This window comes from Acomys minous, assembly GCF_964271855.1.
Source record: "Acomys minous genome assembly, chromosome: 5".
NCBI classification, from domain to species: domain Eukaryota; kingdom Metazoa; phylum Chordata; class Mammalia; order Rodentia; family Muridae; genus Acomys; species Acomys minous.
Genome location: NC_140494.1, coordinates 86839270 through 86863264, shown reverse-complemented (window position 1 = coordinate 86863264; position 23995 = coordinate 86839270). Strand labels below are relative to the sequence as shown.

The following is a 23995-nucleotide window of genomic DNA, read 5'->3' as shown; positions in this document are numbered from 1 at the left end:
CTGAATACATTATAATTTATATCAAAGCAATTTATGACAGCCAACCATTTGGTTACCACAGTCTGTAATAAGAGAAGCGTACAGCCATAATAGTTGAATGCACAGGGATGGCTGCTGGCAGTTAGTGCAAGAAAAATGTGCACGTCACTGTAACAGTCCAGGGCTCCTCCCTGCCAACAGGGAGGGAGGTGAAAGGTAAAGTGACAGCCTAGGGGAGCTGCACCTGTCCGGATGCGGTGCTTACCAGAGAGAGCCACGCCCACGTCTTTCCTAGGGGGAGAAAGGCGTCAGCATGTGTATTCCCAACATGTGAACATGTTACACAGCAAGAGCCTGAACATATCTGCACACACATTACAAAGAGCTGAAGGAACTGCAGCGCTCTACTGTGCAGTCTTTCACATTGATTTAAAAGATGCCTATGGTAGCAGTTATTAAAAATATTCATAGTAAATTAGAGAAGAAAGAATACCAGAGAGATGTGAATTCCGCGCTCACTCGTGATGGTTTGGCTATAGAGAATGACTTGGAAGCAGACACAGGTAAAAATGTCAGTAACTTCTTAAAAAATGACTTCTTTTAGTTCTTTTTCCCACACCTCCTACGCCCCTCCTTCTGAGTGTGCACATTTTGTGGGTGGCAAATGAGGTGTTTGGTTTTATTTTTCTGAGAGAGGATCTCATACTCTGGCCCCAAACTCAAATGCAGATAAGCTTGGCCTTGAGCCCCTGCTCCTCCTGCCTGTGTCTCAAGTATTGGACGCAGAGGCCTGTGTCACCTCACTGAGCGGGTAAGTGAGTTTAAAAAAATGTATTGTGAGTAGTGATAGTTTGGAAGAAAAGGAACATTTGTAAATAAGCACAGGAGAGGTCTTTTGTGGCCAAGGCATCTGTGTTGGTGGAAAGTTACCGTGGTGCTGTGATTGAAGGCGTCAGTTACAGGTTCACCCTCGGTTCTGACATGCACTTTCCTTTTCCTCTCCTCTTGCAGTGGCAGCCGGCTGGGAGGCCTGGTCACAGTGCTGTGCTTCTTCTTCAACCATGGAGAGGTAGGTAGTCACGATCACTACTGAAGTACCAGCTTCTTCAACTAATTCTTATGTTTAATCTGGAATACTGGATTTCCTTAAGCATTTGATCCTCTTATTTTGACCCCAAATGTAAATATGGTCTCCTGTGACAGGAGTCTTACTGATTTGAGGAAAGAATGAGTCTGGTTTTAAAGCTGGTGTCTCTCGTGTTAGGACTAATGCACTTTTAAGTATCTTATTGAGACTATTTGCCAAACCTGTAAGTTTGCAAATATTCAAGGCAGGCCAAAGATAGCAACGTTGTCAAGTACATAGTCTCTGCATCCGTGCTGCCTGGGTTCAAATCCCAGTTTTCCTATTTATTATTTGTCTGTGCATTCCCTTGCTTTGTAAATGGGATCCTAACATTACTCATCTCATAGTGTTATTGCATAAATCAGATGCAGCTATGTTAAAGTGCCTAATACAGCTTTTAAAACGTAAAGGGCCATATGCTTGTTAGCTTAGATAGATAGTTTACTTATTACTAATAATTTTCAAATAAAATTCTAATAAGTTCAAATTTTCAATAAATTCTTTCCTCTAAGTTAATCATACTTGTAATTTTTTTTTTGATACTCTGTCTGTCTAGACTTCTTATGGAAAAGTTTGTATGAGGAAGGAAAAGGATGTGTGAGATGTCTGCATGTTTTCTCTTCATGCCCTAAGTGTCTGTGGTCTTTGAACATGCACAGGTTTTAAGCGTGAGTGATGATACGCAAACTGGAGCAAAGATGTTAGCCAGTTGCTAACAGAGTCTCACCTGATGTACACTCACTGTTTAGAATCACAGAAATGCAAAATTGAGTGGCCTCGGGTTAGCGCTCCACAAGTGAGTGCAGCAGCTGCAGTGCATTGCTACAGTGTGAGTTTGGACCAAGGGAGGGAAGGATTTGGCTTTATCCTAACTGTGGATTCTGCACATTATAGTAGCCTGGATCGTGGGATGTTTTGAAATTGATTCTATAAGAATGATGTCTGAAGTGGAAACAGTAGCTTAATAATGCAAGAAAGGGGCATTGTCTGTAAGAATAGGATGCGGGGCATGGCGTTACTAAGCATGTAGATCAGATGCGGCCAGAAAGGCACCGTTGTTGAGCACAGAAGGCCCTTGTACCATCACGGTTTCCTGGCGTGCCAGTGCCCCCTTCATGTTTTTCTTACAATCTTGATGCTAAAGTAGCAAGAACAATCTTCAGTTTTAAAAGTGGAATTCAGATCGGTTGGGTTTTTTTTTTAATGTTGTTGGTTTTTTTCCTCTTAGTATGTTCTAGCTGTTTAGTTTAATTAAAACATGCTTACTTAGATATCATTTTTTTAGGAAGGGTACATGAAACAAATAAAATGAGAACTTTAGCTTTATGGAAATAACCAATTGTTGTATTTCATTTTACTAGTTTACGGCAGAAAAGTTTTTGTATAATGACATTGAAGTTTAGAGCATACGCTACAGTTTTGTTAATAATGGTAAGAATTGAAGTAAGCCCAAGCCTACGATAGTGTTATTCATTTGCTTTCAGACTATGACAGCTTTAGACCCTGTTTTCTTCTAATCTTTTAAAACTGTTTGTAGCTGGGTGCACGCCTTTCATCTCAGTGCTCAGGAGACAAGATGGTGGAGCTCTGAGTTAGAGGCCACTCTGGCCTACAGGGCCAGACCAACCAGGGCTACAGAATGAGGTCTGTCCAACACACAGACAAATATATGCATGTTTTAAAGTCTCAGATGTTTGTCTGACAGGAATCATCTGCTCTGCTCCTCCCTGTCACACATCAAGTACCTTTTGTGGAACACTGCTCAGTGAAATTGCTGTGGGCTGGTAGCCAGTGCCTTCCTTTGTAAGATTGCATTTGATTCTGTGAGTAGTTGGGGTGCACATGACACAGCCTTCACATGAGGGTCACTGGACAGCTTTCAGGGGCCGGTTCCTCCTTATTGCGCGTCCTCGAAGGATCAAATGTAGTTTGTCAGAGTTGGCAGCAGGAGCCTTTACCAGCTGGGTCATCCTGTTGCCCCACGCTTTGCTTTCTCAGACCAGATGTTTACTCACATGAGTGAATTATTCATACACCAAAATATATCCTTGGCTTATTAGTTGTCCTTTTTTTCAAAATTTTTTATGCATATGAGTACTTTAGTCTATACATCAAAAGATGGCATCAGACAGATGTGAGCCACCATGTGGGTGCTGAGAATTGAACTTAGACTCATTGGAAGAGCTCTGAGTGCTCTTGACCACTGAGCCATCTTCCAGCCCCCTGCTAGTTGCTTTTAAGTTTTGTTTTTATTAATACATTGTCTCAGTAGTGGATCTAAGACAGTACTTGGCATGTTGTAATTTTTTTCCCCACAGATTATGTCACAAAGAAAACCTGGCTTTAACAGAAGAACTACAATGTTTGTTTATAGGGCAAAGGATATTGCTAGAGGGCAGAGTGCTTGCCTAGTACTCTAAAGTACTGTGCCTGTTCCCCACATACCTAAAATTATGTATAGCACAAATGGATTAATTCAATCCTTAAAAATATGTTGAAGACCTTGACATCTGAAACATGTGATGGAAGATAGGGGCTTTTCGCCATTACGAGTGACAGTACTGAGGGTCTGCATTCCAGGTTAAAACATGCAGATGAGCTTATTTCTTTATTCTCATGCCACTGTGGGAAGCTAAGATGACAAAAGCCAACAGCTCTGCTGTGTTTGTCATGTTTCCTTGTCATGAAACCAGAAGTGGGTGCCATAGGTTGACAGTATAGCACACTAACAGAAAATAATGGAGCCTGGGGGCTGCTCCGCCCTGGGGGGCACGCATAGCTCAGGAACCTTCCAGGAAGAGCAGGTAGAAAGACTACAGAGCCAGAGGTTGTGGATAACATCAAGGAAACTGTATTTCCACATGTGGCAGTTGCACATGTGATCTCACAGTGATTGTGACAGCATGTACAAGCTTCAGCCAGACAAAATCCAGGCATAGGGCAGGGAGGGTGGACAAGAAACCCCACCCCTAGCTGAGGAGCGACTAGTATTCCATAGCCTCTGGGAGGGGGACAGTCAGGATGGGGCTCCATGGGAGACACCATGTTCACAGGGCAGGACCCACTCCCAAGCAGTCTGGACTTGACGTGGTGGTGTGGGCTCTGAGTTGGGTGGGTGTGTGGGGAGGATGGAAACCTGTGGGAAGAACTGGGAATGTAAGTGATTTAGTAAAAATATGTTGTATGAAATTCCCAAGGAATTACTAAAAATGTTGTTGAAACAAAAGATCATGAGGTTCAGGTTGTAAGAGGACACTGAACATCAGGAGACCCGTAGAGTAGCTCATGTTTATGGGGAGAATGGCATCCTTGTTGAACAGATACAGTGGGAAAAGCTAAATGACACAACCATCTGTGTTGGCATTTGCCTGGCAAGGTGGTTATCACAGGCTGAAACTGGATAAATATCACAGAAGGACCTTGGAATGGGGAACAAAATCTCATGGAGTAGAAAAGGAAAATGGCAAAGAGAAGGAAGAAACACTTGAGGATGTAGGGGGAAGTAAGCTTACACAGTGTTCATTGTACACCATTAAAGGAAAGAAAGAAAGGGCAAAAAACTTTCTTGACTTGATTTGTTAGAAGCCTTCATACATGAAAGGGTTGGGCAGTGGTGGGGAGAGTGCACAGGACTCCCCTGTACAGGGCTGGGGGATTTGGCTAATGAGAGGGAGCTTGCCTAGCGTCTGCAAGGCCCTGGGTTCAATCCCCAGCACTGCAAAGAGCAAAACAAAACCAACTGGTACTGTATGTTCTTCAGCCTTGTGAGTGTGAGTGTGTCTGTGTGTCTGTGTCTGGCTGTCTCTGTCTCTGTGTGTAGGTATGTATGGGTTCCTGCAGAGGTCAAAAGAGGACAGTGGATCCCCTGGAGCTAAAGTCACATTTGTGAGACATCTGCCATGGGTGCTAGGAGCTAAGCTCCTGACCTGTGTAAGGGGAACAGCTGCTCTTAACTGCTGAGCCATCTCTCCAGCCCTGCTTCAAATATTAACTGCTAGATGTTCCTTTTTATGTGAAATAGGATTATTTAGCTTTTCCATACAGAGTTTTAAAAATTAATATTCATGATCAATGTTTTATGTAAAACATACTGTCATTTGTGAATATATTCACATACAAACAAAAAGGCTTTTGAAATTGCAAATTTCCATTTTAGAAAAGCAAGTTAAGGTAGGTGGAAATATTGTCTTGTGGGTCATGTATAACCCTTTAAAACTACCCCAACATATTTATTCATGTTAGTTTCTTAAATTCATTTATTAGTTTTGAGAATATATTTAATATACATTATTCTCTCCCCTCTCACCCATTTGAATCTTCCTTTCCTGTGTCCTCTGTTCTCTCCCAAGTTTATGATCTTTAATTACATTGTTACATGTATATATGTATGCGCACGTGTGTGTGTGTGTGTGTGTGTGTGTGTGTGTGTGTGTGTGTGAGAGGGGGGGGGAGGGAGGGAGGGAGGGAGAGAGAGAGAGAGAGAGAGAGAGAGAGAGAGAGAGAGAGAGACAGACAGACAGACAGACAGACAGACAGAGACAGACAGAGACAGAGAGCGAGAGAGAGGAGAAGCACATACTGAGTCCAATTAGCATTATTTTTATGTGCCATTTGTAATTAGACAACCTAACTGGGTCCTCATCCCCGCAGGAGGAAATTCATTTCGTATTTCAGTAGCTCCTGGCAGGTACTGCATTTCATCTGGAGGTGGGACCATTTGCAGTTTACCCTGTCCACAGTGCATGCCACTGTGCTTGTCTCAGGCAACCGTATTGTTGAGATTTCTTGGGTGCGTTTTCTCTGTCATGTCTCAGGGATACTATTTAGAAGTAGTCATCATGGGCCTCTGACTGTTCAAGTCTTTCTGTCCCCTCTTCCATGATTTTTCTTGAGTCTTAGTGTAGGCGTGGTATTACAGATCTGCCAGTTAGGGTGGGGACTATCTGCCATAGTCCCTGAACTCTGCAGTTTGGTCAGTGTGGGTCTCTGTAATCGTCCCCTCTGTTGTATAAAGAGGCATTGCTGGAGGTGAGCGCGCCACTCACCTGTTGGTATAAGGATAAGGCTTTAGAATAGTTAGACATTATATCGCTTTAGGGAAATGCCAGTAGTAAGTTATCTGCTCGAGTCTGTGACTTCTCCACCGTGGATAGTTAGCTGGATTTATATTACCAGGCATGAGTCCCTTGTATTGAGCAGGTCGAGTGTAATTAGTTAGCTGCTGTTTATACCCAAGACAAAAATGCCACTATTGCAACATTGTGACTCTTTTCCCAGGCAAGTCGTTGTTATGGTTTATAGGACTTACAGCTCAGTAGGAATATTGTTAGCTTCTCTTCTGTGAGAGCATATATAGCACCTTCTGAGACCATGGAACCAGTCCTCAGAGAGGAGGCTCCTAGTCCGCTTGCATCACAATTCCTCCACATCTTACTAGTGTGGTGTCTTCAGCAGTAGGGTCTTACCCTCAAGTTCTGGAAGTCATCCAAAGGCAATGGAAATCAATAGCCAATATTGGGTTTTGGAGTCTCTTGTATTCCTCTGACCAACAACATGAGGGCCATATGCTGTGCCTGGGGCTGGAGTTGTATTAGGTATTGGGATAGCACCATCATCTCATATAGTGTAATTGCATTAAACACACACACACACACACACACACACACACACACACACACACTCACTCTCACACACAAAGACACACACATTTGTATACACACTCACATTAAGTTAACTGGCTTTTCCAAACATCCTTAGTGTTCTCATTCCTCTCTGCACTCCCATTATTTCCTTTGTAGCAGCTGCCTCCTGCTGTCAGCATCTCTAGTGCTTCTTTGCGCTCTTGAATTTCTAAATATTGGAGCCAGGATCCACAAGTAAGAGAGGACGTTCAGTCGCTATGGTCTAGGTGACCTCAGTGTAGTACTTTCTAGTTCTATCCATTTGCCTGAAATTTTAATTTTCTTTGCAACTGAGCAGGATTCCTTTGTGACTATGTACCATACTTTCAATTATCCATTCATCAGTTGAAGGACATTTAGGTTGTTTCCATTTCCTGGCTATTTGGACTAGGGAAGCAAAGAGCATGGATGAGCAGGTGTCTCTACAGTAGGATGCTGCGTCTCTGGGATACTGTTAACTGGACTGAGATTAAAATATAAATATTCATAATACTAATTACTTATTGGCATGATTATGTTGCTTATATAAGACTTGGAGAACAATTCTTAGAACACTGAAAACAATTTAGATAATCTTCATAATATTCTTTCATAGTAGGAAGCTATAATATCCCAGTGCGCATTAAATGGAACCACTAAAGATTTAGTAACTCATGATTACTAAGCAGGGCGTTTTATTAATTTTCAATGTATTTATAAATTGAAAATTCATAATTATATGATCTGTAGATACAGTGTAGATTTGGTCAAAATAATTGCCAACATTTTGTGATTCAGAGGAATAAACTCCAATGAGAAGTTGAATTTATTTTCTAGTAGAAAGGTGAAATATTGAAACAGCCTCCTGAAGAAGCTTTTGACATTTCCTCATTACAGATAGCATGGCTATATAACTGATTTCTAGTGAGGTCAGACTGTTTATATTTGAAAAACATTCCGGTGAAAATAGAGTTTTGGGGGGCATGTTTTTAGCTTGTAGACTTTGAATTGCTTTTATTTTATTCATGATTATAGATACTGATACTCTATGCTGTATCATTAGTCTAATAAAATAAAACTTGTGCAACAGAGAAAAAAAGATATTAAAAGTATTCTTAGAGCCATTTTGAAATACATAGTGTGTTATTCACTGTGGTTACAGAAGTGCACCAGACCACTGACAGTCACTCTTCTAGTCTGAGGCGTCCTTTGATCCAAATTTTCCCTTCCCCCCACACCACGTCTTCTTCCTAACCTCAATCCTAGGAAGCAGCAGTTTAGTTTTCATTTCTCTGAGTGTAACTTTTTGGATTTCCTGTATAAGTAAGATCATGTTTACTTTCACTTTTACTTAGCAATTTTTCTTTAAATTTCTTTTAAAGTTTTCATTATATTGTGTGTGTGTGTGTGTGTGTGTGTGTGTGTGTGTGTGTGTGTGTGTGTGTGTTCATACCACATACACCACATATGAAAGTCAGAACAATCTGCAGGAGTTGGTTTTCTCCTTCCCCATGTGGCCTTGTGGGTCCTGGGCATTGAACTTAGACCATGAAGTCAGGATTTGAGCAGTGCCTTTACCTGCTGAGCGTTTCGTTGAGCATGCCACTGTTTGCACACACCTTACCCAGACAGGCATTCTCTTGCTCCATTTGCATATGAGTTGCAAATACCTTGTTATATGTTGCCTGAAAGTTGCTACATTATGACGGACTTTTTTCATACTTAAGAAATCAGTGGTAATATTATATACTGCACAGTCAACATTTCCTAGTTACTGCAGCCAGTTCCTTGATGCTTTTGAGTTGGATACGGGATTTGCTTAAGGACCACACGTGGTTTTTAGTTACCATTTTATCTAGAGGGCCTCTTCTAGAGCAGCCCCTCCGTCTGTCTTTGGATGGGCACACAGACACGGGCCTACTGCTTTGTAAAGGCCCCATCATTTGTTTGCTTACCAGTGGGTCCCCATTTGACAGTTTTTGAAGACTGTAGCAGGCAATATATCATTTTTATTGCAGTACATTGAGAGACTTGTGAGACCAGTTTGCCACATTATTGGATTTCTTCAAGCAGTCCCATGGTTCAGGTGGTGAAAGTCAGATTTATCTGTTGAAAAGATGCTCTTGTTCCTTTTATATTACTAAGTGGTTTGTGTCTTGATGCTGTGAGATATAAAATGTCTTGTTTCCTTGAAGCATCTCACCAAGTGCTCACATTCATTGATGATTATTGCCTGAATCATTTACTCTGCTGGCTTTTGAAAATGGCAGTTTCCTGATTCTCTTATATTATCTACATTTAATAATTGCTATTCTATAAAGACAAAATTTTGCTCTGCTTTCTTTTACTATTATTATATACACTTGAGTTCTTTTTATATGTAGTGTTTTGTAATCTGTCATCGTAATTCTTTTTTTTTCCTGTCATCGTAATTCTTGATGTTAAAATCACCACAAATTCAAGAGTAGCCTTGACTTTAAATGGTGCATAATTTGCATATATTAACATCACATGTAGTAACTGTCAAGCTGAGCAGATTTTACATATGTACCTAGTTATGCTGTCTCTCTGTACATCAGCGGTTCTCAGCCTTCCTGATGCTGCCACCTTTAATACCGTTTCTTGTGTTGTAGTGACCCCAACCAGAAAATTATTTTAATGCTACTTCTTATCTAATTGTGCTACTTATGAATCTTAGTGTAAAAATCTGGTAGGTAGGATATCTGATATGTAAGCCCTGTGGGGTCTTGACCCACAGGTTGAGAAGGGCTGCTCTATATCAAATGTGAGGTACAGTTTTATCCCTTAACAGGCGGTCTCCTGAGCCCCTCCATGGGAAGCAGCTCCTGTCTCCGTCATCATTTATGGGTTTGGTACTTTTGTAACTTTATAGAATTGGATTCCTATTTTTTTTTTTTTAGTAGAATTTTTCTCCTTTGAAAAGTCATGTCTACCTGGCCTCCAGCTCCCCTCGGAACTTTCTAGTATGTCTCCCTCCCAATTTCATGCATTCTTTTGGTGGAGGGTGCTAAGATGCTAATGCCCCAGTGGATGTAGTCAGCTGTCCACAAGTACATGGGTGTCGGGCAACCCACCAGGGCATTGGCATCTTAGCATCCTCCACCAAAGAAAAGTGACTCTCCCTTAGCAGCCAGCCACTGGCAGTAGCTCTTCATAGGTTGAGACCTAGGCAGCCCCTCTGGATTCACGCCAGAGCTGATGTGAATTCGTGTGTATGGTAGTTAAGTCATGTCCAGAAGACCAGTCACGGCTCTCCTCCCCATCATCCAGCTCTTTCATTCTTATGCTCCTCTTACATGGTGGTACCAGGGCCTTGGGGTCGCGACAGATTGGTTTAGATGCCCCATAAACAACGGAGTACTCACAGTGTCTTGCTCTCAGCACTTTGAACTATCACAAGACTGAATTGACCATCACCCACCACAAAAAGAAGCTTCTGCCAGACTTGAGAGTAGCACAGATCTGTGCATGTGAACATAAATATTCATAAGGCAGTTGGATAGTATGACCCTTCTCCAGGACGCTCAGTAGCGCTGCTGCAGCAGAGAGGAGAAGAGCCCATGAGCCTGTCCTGAGTCACGGTCACCTGCTGACTTGCCGGGCCCCCGGCAGGCTGCCATAGCTGCAGTGGCTGCGTCAGTCAGCTGTCACTCGGGAGCACCATGGGCAGCCATGCATCTGCATTCTCTGCCGCTCATTGCAGAGAGGGTGGAGTGCATTTCACGTCTTTTGATATGTTCTTTCAGTCTTTGAACACTTTCTTGTCTCAGGACCACCTCGTTCCACGATACAGAATCAGCTATTTTCACATAATCTTGTATCCTATTGGGGGGAAACGTATTTAGAGATCACAGTCTGAGCTGTTAAGTGCTTGCATCTCCCCAGCACATCTGACTGCTAGCAACAGTCACACCCTTCTAGCTCTTTTGAGGTACATTGTTGTAACCAATACTTACTCGACCTGTTCTACTCTCAGGTACATCTCCAAAGAAAATAAAAATTTTGTCAGATGGTATCTAGACCGCTGTGTTTGCCACATCCCCATTTACAATATCCAAGATAAAGGTTGTTGTCCGCATGCATCTTAAGCCTCGGGTGCCTTTTTCCCAGCGAGGCCTCCCACTTGCCAGGGTTCTGTTCATAGGAAACCCAGAAGCTCGTCTTCAGTGCGCCATTTGAGGTGCATTTGGGAAGTAGTTGGTGTTCGTTGACCGTGCCTCTTACCGTGTCCCCCTCCTCACTCAGTACCTGGGGTAAGCATGTCTGTGGCATGTCTGTTTGCAGTGCACGCGTGTGATGTGGACGCCCCCCCTCCGGGAAAGCTTCTCCTATCCGTTCCTCGTGCTCCAGATGCTGCTTGTGACTCATATTCTCAGGTAACTTTCACTTCTTCTCCTATGGGGGTTGTTGTCCCTTAAATAACTTAAACCAGAGTTTTGATAAGTTTTTAAAAAAATGATGTCTTGTTTCCTTAATAAAAACATTAGCATAGTAAATTAATATGATCTTGTTATAGTGAATAAATAAAGAAAATTTGTATGTATCTTTTCAAAATGTAAATTTACAGATAGTACTGAAGACCTTTCCTTCCTCTGCCCTCTGGTCCTGTCTTTCCTCTGTGTCCATGGCGACTGCTCAAGATGAACAGATGCACGTTTACTCCTGCTCCCCGCAGTCACTCACCTTTCTCTTTCACCGCTCAGTCGTTGGGACCCCGTCCTATAGGATTCAGTCCTTTGAACAGAGTTCATCGAGTCCCAGCTGGACATGCTCGCACGTGGACTTGGTGGCCTCATGCTTTCTGAGCTTCCTTAGCTGCTGACTGGCAGAGCGCAGCTATAGGAAGAAACCACCTATGTAGACCAGAGGAATGCTGGGAGAATTCCTGTGAGGAATCCATAACTGAGTTTGGTTTAAGTACCACTGCGAAAGAATAAGACCAGCTTCTCTTTGAGTGGAAATGTCCTGAGTTTAGGCATGAACATAGAGTAGGGCCTGTGCTCAAAGTGTCTTGGTCTGAGAACTCCATCCAGTGCTCTGCTGAATTTTGCAGAAAAAGGCTGCTGTGCCTTTGGGCAGTTTGCCTCTGTGATGCATTTAGATGGCAAACGGCCTGTACACAGCTTCCTGTCTCTGATAGAGTCTCACCAGACAGGTCTCTCACAGGTCAGGTGGCTGGCGACTTTTAGCCTGTGAGCTTTTTAAAAGTCTACATGCCTCTAGCATTGGTCTGAGTTCCTGCTTAGGAGCGGGTTCAGTGTTCCCTCAGCACCCACAAGTGACGTGCAGCCCTGCCCTCTTGGCTCTACAAGTGGGAGAAGGGCTCCTGTGCACTGCGGAGGAAGTGCTGCCCTGCAGGCCAGCCTGCCTTCTGCTCACCAGAGCCATTTCCACATTCACTTGCCGTTTTTGACTTTTCCTATTTCTGCTCTTGTTGAGTCTGATGAGTCTCACATTCCAAAGTTGTAGAAAAAGCTTTGCTTTTACGGAGTGGCATTCCAACCCCATGGCTGCGACTGACTGTGGTCCAGCACACACGTGTACAGGTGAACACACGGCTGGAGCTGAAACTTCACAGGACACTGTCTGTCTCTTGTACTCCATTAAAGTGCTGCCTTTCATCTAGTTACTTGATTTCTAAGGTTGTCTGGAGTTAAGAATACTTGGGTTAGATTAGAGCAACAAGGGCGGATAGTTCATTGGAGAGGTAGCTGAGGAAGGCCCCCGGGTGGTGTCCCTTTGCTGCCTGCTCCTCTCCTCACTATGCTAGTATGCACATTCTACTTTTGTGAGGATGGTGGCAAGCAGATGGTGGCAGGCTTAGGGCTTGGGACTGGCTCATAAGTAGGCGTAAAGGCTGCTCCTGAAAGTCTCCTAAAGCACTAGCTGGTCCTAACACGACACCCCTATTGGTGGCTCCAGAATAGCCCCTTCCTTTGCCTCCGCATCTCTTTTCCAAGATGCCCCTGCAGAAGACTGCCTTGTATGCTGCTTCCTCAGAGAATCCCTGCTAGTCCCTCTTATTCTCTGTCCATCCCTGCAGTGCTCATGCAGACACTGCTTAGCTCCCTCCACTCCCTCTTACCCTGCATCCCACCCCTGCATCCTACCCCTGCATCCCACCCCTGCATCCCACCCCTGCATCCCACCCCTGCATCCCACCCCTGCATCCCACCCCTGCATCCCATCCCTGAGGTGCTCATCCACACACTGCTTAGCTCGCAGAACACGCCACTTTTGTCATTTCTCCTAGACATTCTCTTACTTCTTGAACTAATGAATCTGTTGAGTCACCATTTTAAAAAGTTTGATTGTAAATTCTCCAAAATGTAATGTGAAAAAAAAAATAATGACTATGCTAACCTCGCCTGCTCCCTCTATTTGGCAGGGCTTTGTGGTTTTGCAGTAATAATAGGTATTTACTTTTTATAGAAAATTATTGTAATTGAGAATTAGAAGGTATAATTTCTAACCCATTGGTTCATCTTGTGTGCAGGTAGTACGAACCCCGGATCATGTTTGTGATTTATTAGCAGGAGTTTGGAGCTATGGCAGACTATTTTCTAGTTAAACCTCCTGATATTTATCTTTTCAAGGACTACAAAAATTTACAGAGGGAGTTTGGTTGCACTGTGCATTTCCAATGTATTCTTCATGCTTCCGTGGCAGTTCGCCCAGTTTGTGCTTCTTACTCAGGTAAGGTGGGCGTGTTTCTAAACTTAAGTATTTGAGCGTAGTGCTTCTGATTATGTGAGCTCATTTGTATGAAATTGTAGCCACAACTTATTTTGTATTTTTATTGTCTGAGAATTTTATATATGAGTACTTATTAACAACATTCTCTCCACTGTTCCACCCAGTGCCTCCCATTTCTGCCTTTTATAGTCATGCTTTTTTATTTGTATTGATGTTTTACACACACACACGTGTGTGTGTGTGTGTGTGTGTGTGTGTGTATCTAAATATGTGTGTGTATTGTGTGTGTGTGTGTGTAAATGTAACTTGCTGTGTTCACTAAGTGTTGCTACTATGTATATGTGGCTGACGGTTTAGGGTTGGACAAGCACTCATCATCCCTGAAGCAGACTGGCCCTTCCTGTTTCATGAGTCTTAAGTTCTAAGATTTTTTTTAGGTCATTCTTATAAAGATAAATCGGAGTGTGGATCTTTGTGAGATTCGTGTGCTCACTAGTAGAGCTCAGGGTTGTAGGAATGCGTATCTCTGTTATCCCGTAACTGCTGGTACACTGAAAGCAGAACCAGTGGTTAACCCAAAGTGCGTCTCTAAGTCAAACTACGGCTAGTTCCGTAAGTGCTTCCTGGCATTCATGCCTACATACTGTTTATTTGTATCAACTCCACTTCCCTCACTCCCTCCCCTTCAGCTTCTCCCTTTTCCTTACCACTTTTCCTTCCAACTCATGTGCTTGTGCGCTCACACGCCCGATTCTTGTGTGCTGTGCACACCGCCCCACTGAGTGTATTTAGTTGTCTGTATGCGCATCAGTGTGCAGTGGTCAGTTGGAACATGGAAAGCATCTCAGGGCCCTGCATCCCTGAAGAGAACTAACTACCCCGCCCCATCACCAGTTGCCCATAGATCTTCAAATAGGGGTGCGGCTTCATGGACCCCTCGCCACCCTAGTGCGGGGTTTTGGCTGGCTCGCTTAAATTCTTACATGTAGAGTACGTATATGTGGAGCAAGAGAATGTGCGGGCAGTAAGTGTGTGCTTGATGTGGCTGCCCTGGTGCTCTGTAATTTATCATTTTTCCGAGTAGCCTGCTTCTCCCTTCTAGGTTTATAAAGCAAGGTGGCCCTCTGAGAGAGGAGGCTTTCATGGGCTCGGGTTTTCTCTCACTTGCTATTAGTGAAATTATGCTTGTCACATTAATATAACACTGTCGGAGAGATGTTCTTAAATACTCAGAAATAAAGGCAGCTCTGTATTTGAGTTTTAACTAATTACTGCCTTCATAGGCAAAACAAACAAACAAACAAACAAAACAAAGAACTATAAAGACAAAAATGAAAACAAAACCCTAACTTTTCTTTATTCCAGATTTATCTTTTCTGAAACAGAGAAGTGCCCACTTTCCTAGGTTGGGGTAGCATCAGATGCTAGTGTGTTTAAGTCTCAGCACCATAGCCAGGACTCAACCAGATGTCAGGAAGGTCAGCTGCCTTGATTTGTTTTAATTTTTGAGGCAGAATCTTGGTATCCCAAAGTGATGACCCTGTAGCTTCAGCTTCCTGGGTGCTGAGCCTGCAGTTGCTTCATTCACCTGGTCTTGTTAGTTGCTTTTTTGTTATTTAAAAAACAAGAGGGTTGGGGTTTTTTGTTTCTTTAGGTTTTTTTGATTTTCTGTTGTTTGTTTGTTTGAGACAGTGTTTCTTTGTGTAGCCTTTGCAGTCCTGGACTCACTTTGTAGACCAGGCTGGCCTCGAACTCACAGCGATCTGCATGCCTCTGCCTCCTGAGTGCTGGGATTAAAGGCATGTGCCACCATGCCTGGCTCCTTGTTTTGTTTTTTAATGTCTTCATTGATCGTATCTTTGAGACTTCTTTGTCTTTAATTTGACTCTGTTTAAATTCACTTTGTGGCTGAGTTGTCCTTAGAATCCAAGGGTTGTGCCCTGTAAGTGTGCTGTGTGTGGCTCTGCTCCAGGGGTGAGAAGGGGCTTTTGATTCCTTCCAGGTAGTGGGCTAGACTGCATTTAGTGTGGGGTAGGTGAGGGGTATGCGGAAGGAAGCTGGTCTACTTGCCTCCCTTGGGGCTCACGCAGAGCAACACACCTACTCACACGTCATCTCACGTTGATCTCCCTGAAGCAGTGTGGTCCCCATGGGTAGCTGGGGAAAAGAAAGCATGCTTTTCTTATTAGGAGGAATGACTTAGAAATTAAAGACAAAAAACTTTAGTGGTTGGATCATAGATTGTATGTAAATATTAAGCTCTTATGCAGTTTTCCATGCTTGCCTGTGAAGAGGCATAGAGTTATTTTGAATGGCTTTTTTTCCCTTTGTGGAAAGAGTAGAGGGACACTGTCTGACATGACACTTCTCTACGTGAGCTGGAGTGTCATTTAATCACTGAATTCATCTAAATCTAGTAACTTTAGAATTGTGATAAATTGGAGAATTTTATAATTCTTTATAAATAACAGAATTTTCATCAAATGGAAAAAGTTTTTTGTGGTATTTTTTTCAAATTTGAAACTTGACAAATTTTATTGTAATAAGCATGTAACCATCTATCTGAATTATGCATAATACAAATGGAGATGACAAACAGGAAGACTTAGTGTGTTTTTACATAAATATACATCACCTGATTACTTTTTAGTTTACTGTGTCTTCTGCAGTTGTCTTAGTGGTCATGTTTTAATTATATTTTCAAGTGTTTGATTGACTAGAAGACTTCTTACTTGTATGTGTTTCTGTAGAGTTAGGCTGATATTAAAGTGAGTGCTGTTTTGGACGATCCACAGAGTAGATACGTCACACAGTTGCCATTAGAGCTGTGTAAGGGAAAGATCAGCTAATTGTTATATTCAATAATGAACCGGCAACTGGAAGGAAAAAAGAAACACTCAATTCCTATGTAAAGATGATAAAGTAGTATTGTCTTTATTCTTTGGCTACTTGTTTTGTACATGTGTGTGTGTGGTGTTTATTTTTGATACAACTTCTTTTTATTTCAGATTGCATCGTTATTTGCAGTATATGTTGTGGGATACATTGACACATGTAAACTACGGAAGATCATTTATACACACATGGTAATGCTTTCTGTTATATGTTTTCTCCGTAATTTTACCTTAATAAGCTCCTGATTGATGTCTTGACTTGTTTATTTCTTTTTTTTTTAATATTTTATTTAACTTTAATCTATGTACATTGGTGTGAGGTTGTCAGAACTTGTAGTTACAATCAGTGTTGTTCAAACACTGATAGTTGCCCTTGTTTTAGATAGACTACCACGGAGGTTTTAATTTGGATCCTGCTATCTTATGGGCTCTGTGCCCAGCATATGTACGTGTGCACAGAGACATGGAGTAGGGCACTGTCCACCTGTGGAGCCTCCTGTTGACGTGAACTGGAACGTCCACTCACTGGGCGTGAGACACATGCCCTCAGCATTCATGCTTCTGACCTGGTTGAGTGGAAAAATTGGGAATATAATAGGTGTCAGAAAGCGACAAAAAGTAAAGAACAAAAACCTAACAGAGAGTAGGGCATTTAGGGAGCACAAAGTTGGGGGAAGAAGATGGCGGCCGTGAAAGAGGTGGTCAGCCCAAATAAGGACAAGCAGGACAGAGGCAGGAGGGCAGGCAGGCAGTGACATCACCGAGAACAACAGTCTAGGTTGGTAAACCTGCCTGAGGAGCCTCTGAGGCTGGTTGGTTGATGCTGGTTGCATGTTTGTGCTTTGAACATATTTGTCTACTGTCATTCCTCATTTACACATAGCACCCGTGTTTTCTTTCTCTGCTGATCTTAACGTCATTGCACTGGACCAAAACTGCCTTTTCTTGTCCTACAGTTCACACTAGGGATCTTGGTACGTTTAGCCAACATCCTAGCAAAGCATAGAACATCCTCACCTCTCCCGGAGGTGACCGCTGCCCTCACTGGGCTGTTGCTGAGTGGCTTTCCTTCCGCTTTGCTGTTTAGATATTTTGAAGTAGTCGTACTTGTGAACTAGAAGCCTAGTTCTTCAGGCTGATGTGGGTGGCCTTTTTCTGAGGCTGAGGTTTTTTCTTAGGTCTCTGAAATTCACATGTTACTGGAGTTCAGAAATGCCCACTGCTGAGCATTTTCCATGGCATGAATTAAACAGTTTATTATCTTTCATTGTTGAAGAACATTGAGATTTTTGCTGACACTTCTGTCTCTTCATTAACAAATAATGATGTGTAGTCTTACTAGTATATCCTGGGGCAAGCGCATAGGCATTTCTTGGGAGTCTTTACCTAGTACCGCTCTATGCTAAATTACTACCATGTTCAGCTTTGTAACTGATAAACCATTTCTGAAATGGTGAGAGTAATACATAATGAGCAATAAAAAAGCAATACATAATGGTTCATGATACTACATTTTCTTTACATATAATGCCTGTGTATAAAATAGAATAATCCAATTATAATTTTACATTTTCTCCTTTTTACTCATGAATCTGTATATCTTTAGTATGTTTAATCACCCTCTGTTTTTATTTCTGAGACCTTCCTGCTCAAATCTTTTTGCAAATTTTCTCTTTTGTTGGAGCGGTGGGATCTCTTTGATTGTGAGTGATGTAATCCAGTGTATTTATTTTTTGTTGTGTGAATTACATACCTTTTAGCCCACTATCTCTGTGGCTTTTTTAATGCTCTCTCATCCTGCTTTGACTACTTTTCAAAAGAAATGAATAATAATAAATTTTATGAAAAGCTCTTCCTCTGCCTGGATGATCTGTGTGCTGTTCCCTCTTCAATCTGCTGTCACGGTGACATCACATTGAAACAGGCAAACACCCTTCATTTGGGGAGGGGGAATAGACATAATTCCTAACTATTGCTGCATTTTTATTTCTCTTTATGAATTCTAAGGTTAAACAATTATTTTTTACTTTTATTTTCTTAAATATGACTTAATTTTTCTCCCTAAAGTGGTTAGTGCAGTTTTATATTTTTTAAGTACACTTCTCAGTAAAATGTGGTGTGCTATTCCCTTGAGCAGAAACACAGTTGCACAAGCAGCTGTGGCTGAGCACAGGTGAGAAGAAAGTCCTGTCTGCATGATGCCCGCAACTGCTGCTGTCCTGCATGGGCGTGGCATTGTTGTCTTGGTTGACAGACCTGCATTGACATGTCTCACACACCCAGTCTGTGGGCTATGTCAGGGCCCACTCTTGGTACTGTATATTGTATAAAATCTGATGGATGGTGACACATCCTGTGAACAGGGTCACAGTCCTAGAATACATCTAGTCCTGCCCCCCCCCCATGTGCCTAATAATGGCCATGTTTGTGTTGTTTTGCCCTGTGCTGAGTGCCAGACATGTGGCGTTACGTAGCTCTTAGCCTTTTGCGGATCCATATCTTTCACTTACTGAATGCAGTTGCTTTACTTCTTTTGTGCCTTGATAGCTCACTTTTTCATAATTGAATAACATTTTGACTTTTTTTCTTTGTTATGCCATGGTTTATCCATTTACTTACTGAGGGGCAGTTTGGTTAATTCCAAGTTTTTGTAGCTATGAATAAAGCTGCAGCAGCATTTGCCTGCAGGCTTTTATATAGATTTAAATTTTAAATTCATTGGACAAGGAAAGTGATCGTTCAATCACAGGGCAACAGTTTATCTAGTGTTTAGAAAATTGCCAAACTATTTTCCATGCTGGCTGCACTATTTTATATTTCCACCAGGAGAAGGACAGAGGGAGGAAAGAAAGAGGGGTGTAAGGAAAAGGAAGGGACCCTGCTGCCCTGCCCCCTCCTCTGAGCCTATGCCAGCCATTCTGATCTGTGTGAGTCGCACTTGTCTCACTGCAGTGTGTTTGAGCATACTTTCATATTATTAGACTGTTTCTGATTTGGTGTCATGTTTGTTCAGGTCTTTGCCATTGGTTTTGTTGTTGTTTATTTTGTTTGAAGTTGCTTGTTCTTTTCTTATTATTGAGTTTTAATAATTAGTTGTTATTTTGGATAACAATCCTTTAGCAGATGATGTCTTTCTCTTCCGTCTAAATCTGGGTACTAGGAGTTAAGCCAAGAGCCTCATACATGCTAGTCAAGCACTCTGTCACCAAGCTACAGCCCCAGTGCACATGTACCTTTTATGAATATTTTCCCCTATCAGAACAAGATAGCTTGTTCTGATCTTGGCATTGACTTTCTCAGAGTTAGGATTTTTAATTATTTTCAAAGATTTATTTATTTACCTATTTGAATGCTCTAACCAGTGCTGCATAGTTATCTCTTTATGGATTTGTATATTTTGCCTGTGTGTATATCTCTGTATTACATGTGTGCCTGATGCCTGCAAAGGTCAGAAGAGGGCTTTGGATTCCTTAGACTCAGAGGTCCAGAAGGTTATGGTCTGCCTGTGGGTGCCGAGAACCAAGCCTGGGTCCTTAGCAGAAGCAGCAAGTGCTCTTAATCATGAAGCCATCTCTCCAGCCCAATATATGTTTTTATTTATTTTACATGAGTGTGTGTGTGTGTGTGTGTGTGTGTGTGTGTGTGTGTGTGTGTGTGTGTGTGTGTAAACTTGTGTCTGGAGATCTCGTAAGCATTTTGTTGGATTTATACATAGTTCATCTTTTCAGCTGCTAGCTTAAATGGCGAAGTGCTTTTAATTATCAGACACTGTTGGGTTGTGACGGAAGGCAGTCGAAACCCACATGTCATCTTGCTGCAGCTCCTCATTAACCCTGGGTTTGTTGGTCGTTTGGGATATTCTTTACAAATGGTCCTGTTACCTGCAGATAATGAATCCCTTCCCTTTAGTTGCCACATCCTTCCTCCCTGTAAGGCATGGGGCTTTTGAGAAGCAGTGAGGGCGCTCACAGCCAGGCTCCTGATCTTGGCAGGGGGCTGATCACCTTAACTCTGCTGTGGGGTGCTGTTACTCTCTGTAGATCTTCCTTGTGAGCTTGAGGGAATATCATGGGTGTCCACAGTTGGCTGCACTCTTCTCTCCTTTAAAGCATGAATGCATGTTGTGCATGCTCAGATAGCTTCTCTTCCCTGTTTCCTTCTTCAGGCGGTCAGTGTTAGAGACAAAATGGCTTCCAAGTGCTGCACGATTCACACTTCACGCCTGGGTCCACCCACTTGCTGGTGGTGCATGACTCTTTATTTACTGTCCAGTTTGGTTTCCTGATGTTTTGTTGAATTAAGTTCATTATTGTTGTCATTCTTTTGCATCTGTGTTTGTGGGAGACACTGGCAGCCGTCTTACTGTGATGTCGTGGTCTGAATAAGATAGTCTTGTACCATCCAGTGAGCTGAAGAGTTCACATGGCCCCCATCTTCTAGAGGAGAGAGTAGAAAGCTGCATATTTCAAAGCAGAACCATTTTCTCCTTCCACTGGCAGCATAGAAGGATTTTCTGCAGGGATCTTTGCTCTGAGAGGAAAAAAATAACTAAATTATAAGCTCCCCCTTCCCACTGCGCCCACTGTGCCCGCTGCAGCTGCCATTACTCCATTACAGCACAAGTCTTCCCAGCCCCATCCCGTGTTGCCTCATCTCCACTGACCGATGGTAGAATTCCTGTCAAAAATCATTGGTCCATGTATTGCCCGGTCCATGCCAGGGCGGGCTCACTGTCTACTTCCCTGACTCTGTGCCTGCCCCCATGGCATTCTCTGTACTTTGGCGTCACGTTAAGCTTTGCAGCCCAAGTCTGAGTCCGTCCCCGGTTCTTTTTCACAGTACTCATCCATTCACAGCGTTCATTTTAACAGTATTCAAACAATAAACGTGAGCTGCCTTCTCACTATTTGTGCTTTAATTTCTTTCCGAGGCTTTTTATTGTATTTTTCTGTGTGTTTGTTCCTTTTGATGGTACTGGCGCAAAAGGGTTTACTTCCTAGATTTCTCTCTGAGATTGTTTCTCGTTGGTGTGTGGATGCTTGCCTGGGTTTTGGGTGTTAATTTTGCAGCCTGTTACCTTCTTGCATTATTAACAATTGTTATCCCACCTTCAGGCTTTTCTTGATTTGAAATTGTATCTGTGAGCAGAGGTTTTACTCTTTCGTCTCCAGTTTGCTGGAATGTCTTCTTTCCTGGCTCTCTAAGAGGCACATGTTTGTCCTGTCCCTTGTCCCAGCAGCGCCTACCTGGCGACATGCATGGCCTCTGTTGTGTAAAGCTGGGTTTGCCCTGCCCCTGGTTTGTTCAGTATATTGTAACTGGATGATTTTGAATTTTAATAAATACTTCTCTGTATCAGTTGAAATTGTGCCTTTTCTTTTATTCTCAAAATGTAGTGTATTAAATTGGTTGCTTTTAAATATAAATATGTATTTTTGAAATGAAATCCACATGAAAATGGACATATATCAAAGAAAAATTAAACTTTTAGAATAAAGTATGGACTTTTTATTTTTAAAGGCTTTTTAAATTATAAAGATAAGTCTTGAAGACCCGAAGGAGAGATATAATAAGTATGACTAACATAAAAATTTAAGCAGACCATAATACAGAACTAGGACAGAGATGAAAAATGAACTGGGGAAATACTTGCGGTATGCTTGTTTCATAAGGATCTTCGTCCTGTGACATATTACAAGAACCTGAAGGAAAACCAGTAAGCTAACAGAAAAACACACATTTAGAAATAAGTGGTTCACACTCATAGCACACGCCTGTGGAAGACACTGCCTCATACATCATTGCAGCAGGGAAGGGGTTAACAATGAGACAGCATTTCCCTGGGTGCAATGGGAAGCTTTAAAGAAGCAATGCGCATTATAGGTTAGTATGTGACAACAGAAATACTCACTCTGTTTGGGGTAGAGTAAACTGGTACAGTCTGTTTGTACAGTGTCAGTATTCTGTCTTTGGGTTTTGGAATGGCTGTATCTTGACCCACCCGTTCTTCTTGAGGTAGTTCATCTACAGGAGTGCATTGACAGACAGGCGTGGTACCTATAGGAATGCACTGGTAGGTGCAGAAGATGTGTCCACAGGGCCTTGCCATTTACGCCAGGGAAGAGGAAGACAGGGTGGAAGCAGAAGGCCCTTAGGTGCCAGGCAGTACCCAGGGCAGTCAAATACGCCGTGGCTTGTCTGTCAGATGGCATATGCTTGTCAGTTCATACACAGCAGATTAGAATGAGTTGGGTTGATATGGGAAGCTTCCCTAAGCGTGTTAGTAGTCCAAGCAAGAAAGAGTAGCTTAGGGGTGGGTGCCCACTGTGACTCACGACTGAGGCATAAGCTGTCATTTCCTGATATTGGTGTCTGAGAGGGTGCACAGGACCCCGCTCTTGATGGCTGCCTTGGGGAACGAGATGTGGGATGGAAAAGCGTGCTGGATCTTGCCTGGTGCTTTGAATTCCGCGTTTGAAAGTGAGATTCCATGTTCTTCCTTTGTGTCCATTGGACTGACTGCATTTCATTTGGATTTTTACAGATTTCTCTCGTGCTTTGTTTTGTGTTGATGTTTGGGAACTCGATGTTGCTAACATCATACTATGCATCCTCGTTGGTAATTATCTGGGTAAGTGTTCTGTTGGCTGCTTTTTAGAAACTTTCCTCTGTTTTTTGATAATTTTATACATGTATTCAATGAAATATGACCATAGATATTACTCATGTGCCCTCAGCACACTGCTCCAGCTTCCTGTCTCCCCCCCCCCCTTGATAACTCTCTATGTTCAGTCCGTCTGTCTTTGGCTGCTTTAGAAACAGAAGGGTTCACATTGTTTGTCACTGCCGTGGCATTTGGGAGTAGTGTCTCAGGGTCCTACCTGGCAGAGCGATGAGCTTCTCGTGTCACAAGCAGAGAAAGTGAGACTCAGTGGAGTCACTGCCAGACCTCAGCGCCTGCCTCACCCTCAGTCCATCCTTTCCTCTCCCCTTGGCTCACCTGGCACCTGCTGTGTTCCTGGGTTCATTGTGGGAGGTTTCTGTGCTTGCTAATTTTTCTTTTCGTCTTTTCAGTTTCAGCCTAAATATAAAGTGATCTTAAATTTAGACTTTTGTGAACTTTTAGAAAATTGCTTTGATTCGAGGGCTTTAGTGTTACAATATTTTGCAAACGGGAAGTTCTTCCTTCCATCTGTAGCATATGGGCTTCCACTGAGCTGGTTTCCTGAGGACACATGTATGCACATGCGCGTTGCATTTCCCCAGCCCACTGCTGTCTGCCATTTGAGAAACTGTCCTTTGGTTCACATGGTTTCTAGAACCCGTTAATAAACTAACTTGGAGTCTTACGTGCCTGCTTCGCAAGTACCTACTTTAAAATACCATTACCAAGAAAGATGCCTTTTCCAACCTGAGCTGCTTCCTCTACTCTGTAGCTCCAGCATGTTTAGCTGCAGCCATGGGCACATGGTGATGCTGTTTGTACCCTAAACTTGGGGTTCTATCGGGGTGCCTTTGGATTAGGACTGGTAAATTCTTTAATATATTTTTTGGCAAGTTTGAAGTATGTGTTTCTCTCTAGTTCTAGTATGGCTTAGGATTCATGTCCCTGGACAGAA

The 23995-nt window shown here is 42.6% G+C and overlaps 1 protein-coding gene across 3 annotated transcripts in view; it reads left to right on the top strand.

Annotated features, from left to right (window-relative positions):
• DPY19L1 (dpy-19 like C-mannosyltransferase 1) overlaps positions 1 to 23995 on the top strand; it is a 92986-nt gene that overhangs the window by 41097 nt on the left and 27894 nt on the right. For all 3 annotated transcript variants that reach the window (XM_084781549.1, XM_084781548.1, XM_084781550.1), the window contains exons 7-11: positions 991 to 1048; positions 11071 to 11162; positions 13383 to 13482; positions 16491 to 16568; positions 22921 to 23007. In XM_084781549.1, coding sequence (XP_084637675.1) covers positions 991 to 1048; positions 11071 to 11162; positions 13383 to 13482; positions 16491 to 16568; positions 22921 to 23007 — 415 coding nt within the window. The remainder of the gene's footprint in view (positions 1 to 990; positions 1049 to 11070; positions 11163 to 13382; positions 13483 to 16490; positions 16569 to 22920; positions 23008 to 23995) is intronic.